This window comes from Triturus cristatus, chromosome 4_2 (genome assembly GCF_964204655.1).
Source record: "Triturus cristatus chromosome 4_2, aTriCri1.1, whole genome shotgun sequence".
Taxonomy (NCBI): domain Eukaryota; kingdom Metazoa; phylum Chordata; class Amphibia; order Caudata; family Salamandridae; genus Triturus; species Triturus cristatus.
Window position 1 is genome coordinate 924,397,836 of NC_140586.1, and position 17,766 is coordinate 924,415,601.

General features: G+C 51.7%; 1 protein-coding gene across 2 annotated transcripts in view; it reads left to right on the plus strand.

Moving 5' to 3' along the window:
• The window catches only part of LOC146835421 (complement factor B-like), a 687,940-nt gene that overhangs the window by 35,155 nt on the left and 635,019 nt on the right, over window positions 1–17,766 (plus strand). For both annotated transcript variants that reach the window (XM_085602982.1, XM_085602983.1), the window contains exon 3: window positions 51–236. In XM_085602982.1, the coding sequence (XP_085459108.1) occupies window positions 51–236 (186 nt within the window). The remainder of the gene's footprint in view (window positions 1–50; window positions 237–17,766) is intronic.

A 17,766-nucleotide genomic window follows, 5' to 3' on the forward strand; every position in this document is an offset into this window, starting at 1 on the left:
TGATTCTTTTTCATGTTCATGAGTCTTTCTATATTTTTTTGTGAATGCAGAAGTCCGGTGCCCGACGCCCGTGGATTTTGAGGATGGCGCATACTTCCCCAGGCAAACCGTCTATCGCATTGGGGACACTCTGCAGTTTGAGTGTTTTGAGGGCTTCAAACTCCTCAACTCTGCCAGCCGGACATGCTTACCGAATGGAAAGTGGTCAGGAGAAACCACTATATGCGATGGTGGATGTAAGTAATGTATGTGCATGTGATTTCAAGACTGTTTGATAAACTGCATTTCTTTGCCGAGGACACCTAAACAATTTAACACAAACAGAGGTCCGATGGCGTAGCAGCAACCAAGCTAGGTAGCAACAGAGTCTGAACCAAAAGGCAAGAGTCCATGGACCGACCGTCCTGAACTTTGCTGAGAAGATGGCAGGGTGGGCCCTGGGAGCCTGTTCCTTGCTTCTTGGCTTGTGACAGGGCTGGTGAGCTCCTGCTGTCAGCAGGCGTGATATTCCATATTCTGGGGCGCATACAAAGAAGGGCTGCCTTCTGGTTCTTCTTCCCGCACATGTTTCTCTCCAGTCTGTCCATGTCTTAGCCACTGGTCTTGCGTTGTCCACCTGAGGTGGTTACTTTCTGTTTATGATCGCTTTTTAGGTGCTTCAGGTGGGTATGACGCCTTGAGGGGGACCCAGAGGGGTTCTTTCAGTGAAGGGGGATGTGGTCAGCTTTCTTTAGTCCCTTGATGAGGTGTGCCAGAGTGTGAGAGACGTCGGATTTTACATTACTGTCACTTTGAAATATCTCCCAGTGTCTCTGCCAAACCAGAGTTACCCTACTCATAACAGATAAAGACATACCCAAGATTTAACTTCCGTGTACTCACGTCTGGCATACTTTTGGAATGTTGGTGAGACATTTGCTTATGCTTTTTAACCATTACCACTGTTTTTAGGTCTCTCCTAGCGTTGCAACACGAATGTGCTGCCATCGCTTTGCGAGGCATGCAGTATACACTATAGTGTGGAAGCTTCCTGGAAGCTCCGCCCACTCTCCAGCCCATCTTCTCTATTGGCTTAGGTTACAAATGCTGCCTTCCGATTCGCTTTAAGCTTGTTAGTCCCGCCCCATGACAGCCATGTCAGTCATTTGTATCCTTCCATGGCTACTGGCCCCTTCACTGCAGACTACTTTCTTTCCATCCCTCCCTAACCCTCCTTCCACAGTCTGATGAATCTCGCCGCCCCCTCATGCCTCCATGCTCTGCTGCTGTCTCTGGGGGTAATTATGTGCCCCCCAGGACGTCGCTGGTGCCGTCGTGCAACCTGCCTGGCTTACACGCCTATCAACTCTCCAGGAGCACCGAGAGCGCTGCGTGCATCACCGCCGCCGGCCTGTGACCGAAGTGAAGTACTGAGGGCCGGTATTTTATCGCCACCGGCCCCTGATCTCCAGGACTGATGCGTGTTCACTTTTAAATCACCGCCGCTACTCGAGCTGCCTGCCCGAGGCCGGGTCCGTGATCGCAGAAGAGCCGAGTTGCAGTGAGGGTTGCCTAGCAACCGGGACTCTCGTAGGCACGTCATCGAGACACAGAGGAAGGAAGTCCCGTCTCTGCCGAAGCCGCGCCGCGGGAGGAGGAGAGCTCCCATCGGAGTTCCGCCTGGAGGGAGGCGTCAGTCGCTAGAGCAGCCCCCAAGTAAAAGCTTCCAGCCGCGCTTTGTAGATACGAGTCCGGGAGCGGGTGGCGGGTGGCGAATGCTTGTTTAGTAAGACAATGCAACAAACTCTGTAGGCGCCGCATGGTCAGGAATGATTGTTATCAAGCCAAGTGTACCACGCGATCAATTCTGAACCTGGCAGACAGTGTGGAGCTGGCTGGGGGCGGTGCCTTTAATTGGCTGTCCTCGGGTTACCATCCTGATGCATGCACAGTGTTCGGCCATTTCTTCTCCTGTTTCAAATTTAGCGTATACTCGGCTTGAAGCAACTGGAGCGCTCGTATAAAAACAGTTAAATGTCTAAAATGCTCTCACTGAAATCTGTATTCCATCTTGTACATTGAGGGGCTGCTTAGGCGCCCAGATTGATTAAAAAGAAGCCGTTCACAGATCGGATGCAATAGTACTTTGAGCTTCTTTCCTGAAAAGCTTTCTTTGTTGCCAGGATGCCCCTCTCCGAGAGAAGGGTCGGTCGGTTGGTTTTAGGCTTTGTCTCCTACCCCTGCTCTCCGTGCTATTAAATCCTGTAAAAACTTTGGCAAAAATTATGGCCATGACCAAGTGGAGCGTATTCTGCTTAGTCGCCGCTTTCCAAAATAAGACATGCTAGATGCCGACAACAGGTCTTTGCCTAAACAAAAAGCACAGCTGCGCTTCAATACAAGCCCAAAGGGGGATTGATGGTGGTGATATTCTGTTGGACCTGTCAGCCCTAGGGTGGTCTCCCCTTCTATTTTTGTATCGTGCCTCATTTTTTCCACCCTCATTTTTATGTTGGACTAAGTCTCCGGGCCAGGGGCGGTGGGTGAGATTTTAAAGTGGTGGGGCGCAAACGAATTAGCATACAGCACCGTAGCGAGCGAGCGCAGCGAGCGTGCCCGAACCCCAAAAGGGGGGTTTGGGGGGGTTACCCCACCCAAGAAAATTTTGAAAAAAAAGAAGAAAAATCGTGCATTTTCAAGCAAATTTGAGAAAGCAGCAAGGTTAATAAAGCAATTGTGAAAGTGCAGTTATTACATTAATAGATGGCATAACATAGGTAGCTCCTTATTCAGTATTACCACAGAGCTTCATACATTCTGTCCTATTATGCTCAGGTGCTGAATTCAGACTATAAGACTCATGGAAATCTCAGCTCTAAGAGTAGAAGAAGTTGCACAGCAGTGTAATGGTTGCCAGGCTCGTTCCGCAGGAGCGTCAGGAACTTGAAGAAAAGTCCACAGTCTTCCCCTACGGCCTTCCGACTCTATTAGACTCTAGAGTAACGAATGGCACGCAAAGGGGAAAACAGGGAAACAAAACAAGGAAAGGCAGGGGAAGAAAAACAGTCTTACAACATACTGAATATTAGACTCTAGAGTAACGAATGGCAAGCAAGGGGAAAACAGGGAAACAAAACAAGGAAAGGCGGGGGAAGAAAAACAGTCTTACAACATACTGAATATAAAAGAGGCAGCGCAATGCGCTGTTACCGTGATTCTGGTTGAGCTGAGCTTTGTATTTATTCCATGGGTGGTTGAGCTGAGCTTTGTACACACACTTCACATAGGTCCACGCAAGTACTTGTATTCAACAAACAAGTAGCAGCATTATATAGCATCAGTTTCCTTACCTTTAACACTGGTGTTTGCTGGGTTGTAGCCGGGGTAGGGTGAGAGAGCAGCAAAGGAGGTTGGGGTCCTCTTGTTGTTTGCTGGAAAATTGCCCCAAAATGCAGTAATGTTTCAGGTTGTCAGGTGCTGAAAATGAAAAGATAACAATTTATTTTTGAAACAGTAGGGTAATGAAACAAAGACTGTGGGGAAAAAACATAACGCTCCAATTTTTTCCTTGCAGTTTGCATCCAGCTCTTAGATGACAGTTTATATTAATAGCTGTCTGTTGTATGTTAGGATTTTAACTTAGAAACTGCAAGTAACAAAAGGATCTCTCTGACAAAAGCAGTGCCTCACTGACCTATTTACATCATATGCATTTTGTGATCTGCATCAGGTATATATGTTCTTTGCAGCAGGCACATTAAGCTTCTGCGCTGCCGCCTGCTGCTAGTTCCCTACTGGGACCACAAACATAGTCTGGCAGACTGTCAACGCTCCTATTGTTGGCCTATATATGTAGGAGGCTCCTACATATATAGGCCAACAACTGATGTTTCTATTTTTTGTTTTATATAGCGAAAAAATTATTTTTGACTGATTTCCAAACAGGATTGGCCCGAGCTTACACCGCCCATCTTTATATCGCCATCTAATTATAGGAGACCCTACCACTTTCAGTTCCGGTCGTTGAGTTCAGTGAGAGCCCCCCTAAAATTAGCATAGGTGCGTTCCTCCTTCCCAACTAGTTGGCCCAACTTTCTCCTGATGACTCTGGGCGCTCATCTAATGCAACGGCTGCACTTCACCCACCTGTCCCCCTCACTGCTCAATCTGCAATCTCACTCAAACAAGTCCATCACTAAACATGCATTCATTCATCCCACTCTGCACTTACATCCTCACCATCTCACTCATCCAGCAGTCACTCCTCTTACCCTACTCTCACACTGTCGCATCGTTCACAGTGCACTCACATGGGCACTCCTGCCACGCGCACAGTGCAGAGGATAAATGTGCCTGCTACAAAGAACGTGTACCATGCAGGTCACAGAAATGAGTGTGAGTGTACTATGAGTAGCGCTATAAAAAAGGAAATGTTTGTTAGGAAGGTGCTATAGAGAGATGAGGTGCACTGTTGGTGTGTGGTACAGAGGTAATTCATGGAAAAGGAGGAAATGGGGAGGGGTTGTTGCACTGTGTGCGACCAGTGCTAGGGTCAGCCCTGGCTGGAAGTGTTAGCCTTCCCCCCGAAGTTCGTGTCTGGTTGCGCCCCTGACTTACACTGACATTAGGCTCCAGGTCTCACTCAGCTTTCTGCAGTTGGCCGAGTAACCAATACATCGGATTGAACACGTTTTTAGACCCGTTCAACTGAAAGGCGTTAAAAAGCAACACAAACCTGTGCAGCGAGACTTGGCTACACAAAACGCGGGTCTGGAAGGCTAAGAATGGGTGCATACATAGTTTTGATTAAAAAAATCTGCAAAGTGTGATATTGAGCAATTGCAAAGTCATTTTGCTGGAGAATGCCGGAATGAAAATTCCTCAAATCCCTTCCAAACACAAGCACGACCCCTTGCCAATAATAACAAGATGCAAGCCGCCTTTGGAATCGTGAGTTTTACAAATAACTCATCACGGTTGTGTAACCTTCTGCCTGCAGGCACGGACCTGTGCCATGAGATGGCAGAGGCGTGCCAGTGAGAGGCGGCAGTGCCCGAGCAGGGCAGAGCCTTCACCAAGTCGCAAACAAACCGAGAACTTCTCTGCCCACTGACTGTTCCCCACTTCTTCCGCTTAAAGTTCGTGCATTAAATCAGAAAAATTCCGAGTTCCGTGTTAGACACCTGCCCGCCTGACATCCGACCGACTCCTCCCCAGCGCTGAAGGCTTTCAAAGGAACGGGACTAAGTATCGACATTCCCCACTGCCCTCTTCTGCAGGAGAGGGTCTTACTGTGTTTTAGGCCTCTGTCTGTTATTCATGTTTTTTAAACTGCTAACCGAATAGCACAAGAATTTCTGAAAATTCCTGCACAGAGCGCTACTCTAATTTATTTATTTACTGTGTTTTTTCATTAGTGAATCCCTTCGCGGCCTAGTTTGGCCCAGATCCGGTCCAGGAGTCCTGCCCGAGTGCCCGGTCCCTTCGGTTCGGATGGAGCGATGTGTCCGCCAAAGTCAGCTGTCAGCATTTCTGTCCGTCCACATCTGCGTGCGCAGTGAGAGGAGTATGCAGTGACTTTTACTTACCTTCGCTTGCTGGCAGAATCGAAGGACTTCAATCCACGAGGCGTCTCAGGCGAGGAGTGAACCCGACCGTTACCACCAGGCAGAACCGGATCCCAACAGCGCCGCGCGCCGCAAATGGCCAATCACTGCATGACTACATTAAGTCAGAGACAGTGATTGGCCATTGTGCAGCGCGGCTGAACCACCCACGCTCGGCATCCAATATGGATTGCCCCTGCTGTGCTGCGCGGTGACTGGCCAATCCTGGCGCTGCATGCAGCGCCAGGATTGGCTTGGAGGGCACACTAACTGCTCGCCCTGTCACCCTTTTGCTGCCAGGGGCTGCCGCCAGCATAACCTGCACCCCCCCCCCCTACTAGCTAATGGGGCCGGCTTTAATGCGCATGCTCGGGCAAGTTGCTGCCCGAAGCATACATGCGGCTGCGGGAAACCAACTACCGCCCCCCCCCTGCGCACTCCCGATGGCGATTCAGTCGGGTGCGCGCCGGATAAATATCGTGCTAAGCACGTACAAACTACAAAGCACGCACGTACATTTATTTTAATTAATAGTAGCACGTACATTTCGGCAGCCGCGGCTGGTGGGGCTACGCCCCTACGCCCCAATGGACGCACCGCGGCTGCTCCGGGCGCCTTTTCATTGCCAATCAGTGTTAAGGTGCAGGTGCTCCCTTCTCCCAAGATGGCTGCCACAGGCCCCTGCTACTGCAGAGTGGTCTTTCATAGTAGCACCCTAGCTGCCAGGAGCTGGCTGGAACCCCACAACAATGTTGCGACTCCAGCCCGCCTTTTTGTCCCATAGGTAGAGTGGGGAAGCTCCTGGAATGTGCTGGAACCTTCTAGAAGGGAGGTGTGGTTTTTCTTTTGCCGCCTTGGCTAGAGGTCACCTGACCTAGGGCTACTTAAGAGAGGGAGGGAATCTTTTGTGTTAAGTTGGCCAGTGGGGTGAAGCAGAGCTGGAAGAATCCACCAGGAGTGTAGGCGGTAGGGCCTAGCCAGGGACTTATGCCTCTGAGAGTCACAGGATTTAGGTGCTGCCTCTTAAGTGAGTGAGGGACCCTGTGAAACACACTGATCTTGCCCAGCAGTAGGAGGACCCAGAGAACCTCTGCCCAGCCTGACTAGGAAGGACCTAGTCGCCTTCTCCATCCCTACCTCCCTGTAACAGAACCCCTTTAAGGGCGCCAGATACATCTGCGCCAGCAAGACTTCATCTAACATCTGAGAACAGAGACTTATATGCCAAGCACTGAGACTGCGTGTCCAGATTGAACTCTCAAACTTATATGCCAAGCACTGAGACTGCGTGTCCAGATTGAACTCTAAAACTTATATGCCAATCACTGAGACTGCGTGTCCAGACTGACCCCTGAAGCCGTATGCAGAGCAGATTGAAGAGCCACCGGGGATCGACCAGGTATTAGCGCTGTGACCCCTGCGCTCCCTGACCTGGCCTGGGACCCCCAGCAGCGTGCTCCGCTGAGCGCGGAACCCCCATCCTTAACTTGAGCCCCCCCCCTGTGACGTGGAAGCCAGCGCGCTCACCGCCGCGGCCCGGAGGCCGGAAGAAGTGCCCTGCAGAGTCGCGAGGCCCGTGAGAAGCCCGGGGCCCCGCCGCTGCCGTCGCAGCTGTGTGAGAAGGTGCGCGAGGCCTGGGGCCGAGTTTCCCCATCGTCGCTGGAGCGGACGCCGTCTGACGCCGAGAACGAGGTAAGCCCGGAGGCTGGGATTGCCCCTGGTGCGCCCCCTACTGGTCGGGAACCGCACCACACCCTCAGCCCGGGTCCCCTCTCTGTGGGAGTTCCCCCCCTGCCATCGCGACGGAGAGACCCCGCCGAGGGATCCTCTCCTTGTGCCCCCGTGACTGCTCTGAAGCGAGGTGCCCTACGAACTGCATCGGAGTCGAGAGACTCACTCCTCCCGTCCCGGGCGCTCCCCACTAAAAGCTTTGTGAGGCGCATTGACTGTCCTACCCCGTATTGAAGTACTCAGCGCCAATAATTACGAGTAGCGCTCTGTTATTCCTGTGCCGGATTGAAGTGCTCAATGTCCATAATTACAAGTAGCGCTCTGTTATTCCTGTGCCGGATTGAAGTGCTCAATGTCAGTAATTACGAGCAGCGCTCTGTTATTCAGGTGCCATATTGAAGTGCTACATGCTAGTGATTACGAGTAGCGCTCTGTTATTCATGTGCCATATTGAAGTGCTACATGCTAGTGATTACGAGTAGCGCTCTGTTATTCATGTGCCATATTGAAGTGCTACGTGTTAGTGATTACGAGTAGCGCTCTGTTATTCATGTGCCTTATTGAAGTGCTACGTGTTAGTGATTACGAGTAGCGCGCTGTTATTCACGCCCATGTTGAAGTGCTACGTGCTATTGATTACGGATAGCGCGCTGTTATTCATGTTCCATAATGAAATGCTAAATGACATCTATTACGAGTAGCTCTCTGTGCTAGATGCCCCGTTCTGAGGTCGTCACCAGTTAGCGCGCCTAGCGCCATAATCATCCCCCTAAGGCGCTACAGGAAAGTGAAGCGCGCGTATACCTCTAGGTGAAGGGTAGTTGTACCTCAGGCAGTACTGATATGTTATGAATGTCATTTGTGGTATTACCAGCTTATGAAATGTACTACTACCTCATGAACTGCATCTAACGTGATCTGCTTGGATAAACTTGAGTATTTACTTAACTCCTACCATGTGGCGTCACTTATTGTGTGTGTTCCTGGTCCCATGTGAGGTGCGTGTTGTATGGTTGCTTTACACACAGACCTTTGGTGGCCCGACCACTTGTGTCACGTTACCGCACCATAGGGCCTGGAGACCCCAGGTCCTACATTGGTGGCGAGCGGTGGGATCCTTAGGACCTGTGACCATACAGCACCCTTCCGTGAGGCGAAGGGCGCCACAATTAAACGCCTATTTGTTCCAGAGCTGAAAACCATTGATTGCTGCATTGTTATTTCCACTGTCCAGGTTGAGAGTGCAAGGAGCCTGGTTAGCTGAGAACTGTTGCCTATCCCATAGGAATTTTTCTCCTTAGTGTCTAGGTCCCCATCTGCCAGAATGGAATTCCGGTTAGCTGACCTCGAGGGTACTCGGTGAAGCAACTGAGGGAGTTCGGGCAGGGGATGGGGGTGCCTGGGGTACGGAGGGCCAAAGGACCGGAACTCCGCACCGCCATTAGGGCATGGGTAGAGGCCCACCCAGAAGGGAACGAGGATGAGGGACATGAGGCGCCAGATGCACCTCAGGAGGAGAGCGCCCAGGAAGTGCTAGACATCTTGAATGTAGATATGTCGGAAAATGTGCCCCCAGGGAGACGTTCTGGGGCCAGAAGTAGGACAGGGTCTAGAAGGAGCGCGTCTCCAGAGGAGTATGAGGACAGAAGGGAAGAGAGGCAGTTAAAATGGGAGCTAGCGAAATTGGAACAGGAAAGGGAAAACAAGAAATGGGCAATGGAGGAGAAGAAGCTTGCGCACGAGCTTCAGCTAAAAGAGCTGGAGTTACGCGCCCTCCAATTGAACGCGTCCAATAAGGACAATGGTGGCAGCATACCTAAGGAACCTCAAGAATCAAAGTTCTACCTACCTAAAGAGGTAATTGCCAATTACACAGTGGGGGACGACATCATGAAATGGTTGGAGGCATACGAGGTAGCCTTGACGGCCCATGGGGTACCCAAGAGTAATTGGGGAGGTGGTTTATACCGGTATATACCTCCCAATGTTAGGGACACCCTGCTATATTTGGCCAAGGCGGATCAGGTAAGGTATGCCCCCATGAAGGAGGCCTTGTTAAAAAAGTTTGGTCTCAACCCAGAGAGGTACAGGCAAAAGTTTTGTGGCAGCCATAAGCTGTCCACCCAGACATGGGTAGATTTTTTTGATTATGCGAGGAAGGCACTAGATGGTTGGGTGCATGGCAGCGAGGTGCAGGACTACCAAGGGTTGTACGATCTTTTTATAAGGGAGCACCTCTTGGATAAGAGCTTTCCGGAGCTGCGCCAACATCTGGTGGACCGCAAGTTGATGGATCCCCGTGAGCTTGCGGAGGAGGCAGATATTTGGGTGAGCACCCGGGTGTCTCACAAGGGCCCCGGGGGAGATGGCTCGAAAGGCGGACAGGGTTTCCCCCAGAAGAAAGTGGGGGAGATAAAAAGGTGGAGTTCTCGAAAGGTCCCCAAAATAAGTTTGGGAAGGGAGTAGGAACCCCACCCCCGTCCAATTCCACAAGACCCACTTAACCTGACAGGAGTCAGCAGCCTAGGATTGTGCGGTGCTACGAGTGTGGGGAGATTGGACACTACAGGGGAGATCCCAAGTGTCGCAAGCAACCACCAGCCCCAACGGGCGGGAAAAGTCCCAGGGTGAGTAGTATAGCGCTTGGGATGGAGCTGCCCTTAGATAGGGAAGGGGAGTGGACAGGCCTGACCCTGGTTTCACTCGGGGATAGAGAGGTGGTCCCCGTAGTGTCCCTGCCCCCGAACACTGCTAAATATCAGCAGAGAGTGAGAATTAATGGGGAGGAGGTGGAAGCTCTGAGGGACACAGGGGCCAGCATGACCACTGTCATGCGGCGGCTGGTGTCCCCAGACCAAGTAGTCCCCGAGGAGTTCCATCCGGCCGTATTGGCTGACGGCAGTATGAGTCACTAGCCAGTGGCTCGTGGTCCATTTGAGTGGGGAGGAGTCAGAGGCCTGCTGAGAGTTGCTGTGAGCCCTGCCTTGCCTGTGGGGTGTTTGCTAGGGAACGACCTGGAGCACACCAAGTGGAAAGACGTCGAATTTCACGCTCACACCGAGATGCTGGGATTACCAGGGTGGACTTGCGTCAGCACGCGGTCCATGGCTGCCCGGCATGGAACTCACCCTGGGTTGGAGCCTGGAATCATGGCCCAACCCAAAGCCCAACGTGGAAAGAAGAAGGTGGTAGAGGACATGCCCCGTGAGATGGATGGGGAGGCCGGAGAGGTGCCCCCGGAGTCCGCGGAGGTAGATGTCGTTCCTGTGGAGGACTTGCCAACCCTTGCTGACTGGCATGTGGAAGGAGGGCCTTCCCGGGAGGAATTTTGTCAGGCACAAAGGGCGTGCCCCACGCTTGAAGGCATGCGGCGGCAGGCCGAAGCCCAAGTGGCCAGTCAGGAACTGGGAAGTTATCACGTGTATTGGGAGGATGGTCTCCTATACAGTGAGCCCAGGGTGCCGGTACATGGATCTTCGAGGGCCATAGTGGTCCCCCAATGTTACCGGGCCTTTCTGCTGGAGTTAGCGCACGAGATACCCTTAGCCGGACACCTGGGTCAGGACAAAACCTTTGCACGGTTGGTCCCCCATTTTTATTGGCCCAGGATGAGGATTGCATCAGACACCTTTTGCAAGACCTGCAAGTCTTGTCAGGCTAGTGGCAAGACTGGGACTAAGTTGAAGGTCCCTTGGAACCGCTCCCCGTGGTCGGGACCCCTTTTGAGAGGGTCGGTATCGATATTGTTGGGCCATTGGACCCTCCGACCGCAGCGGGACACCGGTTCATCTTGGTTTTGGTGGACCACGCCACAAGGTACCCAGAGGCTATTCCTCTGAGGACCATCACTGCACCGGTGGTGGCGCGGGCACTGTTGGGGATTTTTACCCGAGTGGGATTCCCCAAGGTCGTGGTGTCGGACAGGGGCACCAATTTCATGTCGGCCTACATGCAGGCCATGTGGAAGGAGTGTGGGGTGACCTACCGGTTCTCCACTCCTTACCATCCCCAGACTAACAGACTTGTAGAGCGCTTCAATAAGACATTGAAGGGGATGACCCGAAGCCTACCAGAGGGCTTGAGGCGTAAATGGGACGTCCTCCTCCCCTGCTTGTTATTCTCCTACCGGGAGGTACTGCAGAAGGGAGTCAGGTTCAGCCCGTTTGAATTGCTCTATGGCCATCCCGTTAGGGGTCCCCTCAGTTTAGTGAAAGAGGGGTGGGAGAAGACTTCACAGAAGCTTCCCCGTGACATTGTCAGCTACATGCTGGCGTTCCGCAGCCAGATGGCCAAACTGTGGAAGGCAGCCACAGAGAACCTGGAGGCTAGCCAGACCGTGATGAAGGAGTGGTATGACCGCAACGCTCGGACGGTCGAGTTAGACGTTGGACAGAAGGTGTGGGTTATGGAACCTGGGGAGCTTTGTGCCCTCCAGGACCGGTGGACTGGCCCGTTCGACATTGTGGAGCGGCGAGGCCAGACCACGTACGTTGTAGATGTGAAAACCCCCCGTCAGCCCCTCAGGGTGCTCCACGTCAACCGCCTGAAGCCGCACCATGAGCGATTAGAGCTTGCTCTCCTTATGGTGACGGATGGGAGCGAAGAGGAAGAGAGTGAGGCTCTTCCTGACCTTCTAGCGGTACAAGAGAAGGATGGTTCGGTGGAAGGTGTAGTCCTCTCCCCATCCTTGACCCCAGAGCAACAGAGGGACGGTTGCCATGTCCTGGGACAGTTCGCCTTGTTGTTCTCCCTTACGCCTGGAATCACTCATTTGTGTACCCATGATGTGGACACAGGGGACAGCCCCCCGGTGAAGAACAAGTCTTACCGGCTCTCTGACCGAGTAAAGGATAGCATTCAGCGTGAGGTGGCAAAGATGCTGGAGCTGGGGGTGATAGAACCTTCCAGCAGCCCGTGGGCTAGTCCAGTGGTGTTGGTGCCGAAAGCGGCCCCACCGGGTACGACACCGGAGCTTCGGTTCTGTGTGGACTACCGGGGGTTGAACTCTGTCACGAAGACAGATGCTCACCCCATCCCACGTGCAGACGAGCTGGTGGACCGGCTGGGAGCAGCCCGGTACCTCAGCACCATTGATCTGACATCCGGATATTGGCAGATTGCCATGGCCGATGGAGCAAGGGAGAAGACAGCGTTCTCCACCCCCGAGGGCCACTACCAGTTTCGAGTGATGCCCTTTGGGCTTAAGAATGCTCCGGCCACATTCCAGCGGTTAGTGAATCAGGTACTATCTGGCCTGGAGTCCTTCTCAGCGGCCTACCTGGATGACATAGCTGTCTTCAGTGGCACCTGGGAGGACCATCTGCAACACCTCCAGGAGGTATTGCAGGCGCTGCAACGCGCTAGCTTAACAATTAAAGCCAGCAAGTGCCAGATTGGACAGGGATCTGTCGTATACCTGGGACACCTGGTGGGTGGAGGTAAGGTGCAACCCCTCCAGGCCAAAATAGAGACCATCTTGGCTTGGGAGCCCCCCAAGACCCAAACCGAGGTCCGAGCTTTCCTCGGCCTCACTGGGTATTACCGCCGGTTCGTCAAGGGATATGGTACCATCGTAGCCCCCTTGACGGAATTGACCTCAAAGAAGCAACCTCGCAAAGTCATATGGACAGCTGCATGCCAAGAGGCCTTTGACACGCTGAAACATGCAATGTGTAGCGCTCCAGTACTAGCAACACCAGATTTCAGCAAGGAATTTATTGTACAGACAGATGCCTCAGAGCACGGCATAGGTGCGGTGCTCTCACAACTCAATGCCGAGGGCCAAGATCAACCAGTGGCCTTTATATCCAGAAGACTCCTCCCTCGGGAACGGCGATGGAGCACCATTGAGAGAGAAGCCTTCGCGGTGGTCTGGGCGCTGAAGAATTCGAGGCCATATCTCTTTGGAACTCACTTCCTTATTCAGACCGACCACCGGCCCCTTCGCTGGCTCATGCAAATGAGAGGCGAAAACCCCAAGTTGTTGAGGTGGTCCATTTCCCTACAGGGGATGGACTTTCGGGTGGAACATCGGCCCGGAGTTGACCACGCCAATGCTGACGGTCTCTCCAGGTTTTTCCGCCTTAGTGATGAGAACTCCCTAGAGGTTGGGTAGCTCTCCCCTCTTTCGGCTGGGGGGGACACATGTTGGACCTGTCAGCCCTAGGGTGGTCTCCCCTTCTATTTTTGTATCGTGCCTCATTTTTTCCACCCTCATTTTTATGTTGGACTAGGTCTCCGGGCGCCTTTTCATTGCCAATCAGTGTTAAGGTGCAGGTGCTCCCTTCTCCCAAGATGGCTGCCACAGGCCCCTGCTACTGCAGAGTGATCTTTCATAGTAGCACCCTAGCTGCCAGGAGCTGGCTGGAACCCCACAACAATGTTGCGACTCCAGCCCGCCTTTTTGTCCCATAGGTAGAGTGGGGAAGCTCCTGGAATGTGCTGGAACCTTCTAGAAGGGAGGTGTGGTTTTTCTTTTGCCGCCTTGGCTAGAGATCACCTGACCTAGGGCTACTTAAGAGAGGGAGGGAAACTTTTGTGTTGAGTTGGCCAGTGGGGTGAAGCAGAGCTGGAAGAATCTACCAGGAGTGTAGGCGGTAGGGCCTAGCCAGGGACTTATGCCTCTGAGAGTGACAGGATTTAGGTGCTGCCTCTTAAGTGAGTGAGGGACCCTGTGAAACCCACTGATCTTGCCCAGCAGTAGGAGGACCCAGAGAACCTCTGCCCAGCCTGACTAGGAAGGACCTAGTCGCCTTCTCCATCCCTACCCCCCTGTAACAGAACCCCTTTAAGGGCGCCGGATACATCTGCGCCAGCAAGACTTCATCTAACATCTGAGAACAGAGACTTATATGCCAAGCACTGAGACTGCGTGTCCAGATTGAACTCTCAAACTTATATGCCAAGCACTGAGACTGCGTGTCCAGATTGAACTCTAAAACTTATATGCCAAGCACGGAGACTGTGTGTCCAGACTGACCCCTGAAGCCGTATGCAAAGTAGATTGAAGAGCCACCGGGTATCGACCAGGTATTAGCGCTGTGACCCCTGCGCTCCCTGACCTGGCCTGGGACCCCGGCAGCGTGCTCCGCTGAGCGCGGAACCCCCATCCTTAACTTGAGCCCCCCCCTGTGACGTGGAAGCCAGCGCGCTCACCGCCGCGGCCCGGAGGCCGGAAGAAGTGCCCTGCAGAGTCGCGAGGCCTGTGAGAAGCCCGGGGCCCCGCCGCTGCCGTCGCAGCTGTGTGAGAAGGTGCGCGAGGCCTGGGGCCGAGTTTCCCCATCGTCGCTGGAGCGGACACCGTCTGACGCCGAGAACTAGGTAAGCCCGGAGGCTGGGATTGCCCCTGGTGCGCCCCCTACTGGTCGGGAACCGCACCACACCCTCAGCCCGGGTCCCCTCTCTGTGGGAGTTCCCCCCCTGCCATCGCGACGGAGAGACCCCGCCGAGGGATCCTCTCCTTGTGCCCCCGTGACTGCTCTGAAGCGAGGTGCCCTACGAACTGCACCGGAGTCGAGAGACTCACTCCTCCCGTCCCGGGCGCTCCCCACTAAAAGCTTCGTGAAGCGCATTGACTGTCCTACCCCGTATTGAAGTACTCAGCGCCAATAATTACGAGTAGCGCTCTGTTATTCCTGTGCCGGATTGAAGTGCTCAATGTCCATAATTACGAGTAGCGCTCTGTTATTCCTGTACCGGATTGAAGTGCTCAATGTCAGTAATTACGAGTAGCGCTCTGTTATTCAGGTGCCGTATTGAAGTGCTACATGCTAGTGATTACGAGTAGCGCTCTGTTATTCATGTGCCATATTGAAGTGCTACATGCTAGTGATTACGAGTAGCGCTCTGTTATTCATGTGCCATATTGAAGTGCTACATGCTAGTGATTACGAGTAGCGCTCTGTTATTCATGTGCCATATTGAAGTGCTACATGCTAGTGATTACGAGTAGCGCTCTGTTATTCATGTGCCATATTGAAGTGCTACGTGTTAGTGATTACGAGTAGCGCTCTGTTATTCATGTGCCATATTGAAGTGCTACGTGCTAGTGATTACGAGTAGCGCGCTGTTATTCACGCCCATGTTGAAGTGCTACGTGCTATTGATTACGGGTAGCGCGCTGTTATTCATGTTCCATAATGAAATGCTAAATGACATCTATTGCGAGTAGCTCTCTGTGCTAGATGCCCCGTTCTGAGGTCGTCACCAGTTAGCGCGCCTAGCACCATAATCATCCCCCTAAGACGCTACAGGAAAGTGAAGCGCGCGTATACCTCTAGGTGAAGGGTAGTTGTACCTCAGGCAGTACTGATATGTTATGAATGTCATTTGTGGTATTACCAGCTTATGAAATGTACTACTACCTCATGAACTGCATCTAACGTGATCTGCTTGGATAAACTTGAGTATTTACCTAACTCCTACCGTGTGGCGTCACTTATTGTGTGTGTTCCTGGTCCCATGTGAGGTGCGTGTTGTATGGTTGCTTTACACACAGACCTTTGGTGGCCCGACAGCTCGTGTCACGTTACCGCCCCATAGGGCTTGGAGACCCCAGGTCCTACATATTCAAATTAACAATTAAAATAATGGAAGTATTAAAAACACCATATTAGCCTGCCGTTTAAATCAAAGTTGTTTTTTTTAATGATTCGCGAGGTTTACATGTGAGCATCTTTGGGGGTGGCGTGCGAACGTTTCTGAGAATGTATTAATGGGTGCGCATAGATGAATAGAGGAGAGAGTTCATGGATGGATGGTGAAATGGACAGTTGAGTGACTGCCAAAGTAGATGAGGTATGCATGTGTGCGAGTGCATGGATGCATGAAAGGGTGGTTGAGTGCATGGCTGAATGGATACTTGAGAGTGTGAATGAGTTGTACTTAGACTTGTGGATGAAGAATGAATGGGTAAATGAATGTGGATGACTGACTGCACAATGGTGTCTTGAGTTAACATAGTATGTGGCAGACGAAGGTGAAAGATATGTAGGACATGTAAGAGGGGGCAAGCTAGACCAAAACATATAACTAAAAGAACAGAGTAGGCTATTCAGAAAATGTAGATCTGACCCCCAACTCACTTTGGACCCATCTTCATCCCTCTGTAACATGAACTATTGCCCTACAAAGCGTCAGGGGTTCGAGGAATGGATGCATTTTAGTGCTGCTGTCTGCATAACAACACCGAAATGCTAACAGAATAATAGCTCCTCTATGTGCAACTTTATGCTGTGTCTCTGTGGGGTTATGCAAACCAGTAGCCAGCACTTGGTGTGTTGCCCCACGCAGTTCTTAAAAGCCTGGCGTATGGTCTGTGGTAAGGAGCGGTCTCTCATTGCCAAGGAAATCGTGCTGGGGCCCAGCTAAGTAGTTTACTTTCACTGAAGTCAGTAAGAGTTTCGCACATTGCCTATCGCAGGGTCATAACATTATTTCACCACATGTTCATTCAAACTGTAGCCTCTGGGCAATGTGCATAGATCAGTTGTCACACATGTGCAGTTGTAATTACAGTATACAAGTTGTCGAAATACTAACAGCACATCATTGCATATTTAGAGGGTTGGAGGGAGAAAGAGAGAGAGAGAACAGTGACGTGGGTGATGCGAGCAATGTGATGCATGCAAAAGGGGAGAGTAAAAAGACAGTGTTAAAGAGCAATAACATGATGTGTAAGATCTGCATAAAGAGGATTTCTGAGAGATGTTGGGAGACAAGTGTCAGAGTGATAGATAACAGGTTAATGGGTGCTTTCAGCGGATTTTTTGAGGCACTCTGAAGACCAACATGTCTTCCAAACTTAACTTAAATTCTAATATTCTCATAATCGGAACATTTTCTATTCTCTTTATTCACAACAACATCATTTTTTTTATTTTTAGAACTTGCATCACCGCTAACAAGCATTTGCAACACCAATTTGTCTGGTTTATTTTTATTGTGTGATATATCTGGATGAGGTAACCGATAATTCACAGAGAGGCACTCAAATTTTTGTCGCTCCCCTACAATAATTCACAGGAGCACTGAATTCTGCTGTGGCTCCTCCCTGTCTCCTGAGTTCCTTTTTATCACCCTACGGTGTCTGTGCAGCTCCACTTTCCATACCTAGGCAGTCTCAACACCATTTTGGTTGCCCCCATCTTCATGGATGGGCTCCCCTTATCCTGCCAATGCTTTCTTATCCCTTATCACCACCCCCTGCCAACCGGGATGCCAACTACTACTGTGTTGCTCCCCTCTATGCCTCCTCAGCTGGCTCCTCTCTAGCCTGCTTTGTAGTTGAAACATAGGGGTTTTGTTTGGTTTAGCTTTTTCCAATGACAATACCTTTTCTTAATGTGTTTTGAAAACCTGCAAGCGGTACCTAAACACGCACTTTGTGGTTGTAGTCATTGCTTACGAGAAGTAGAAGAGGCGCAGTTACTGCCAGCCTTGGTACTCGTAA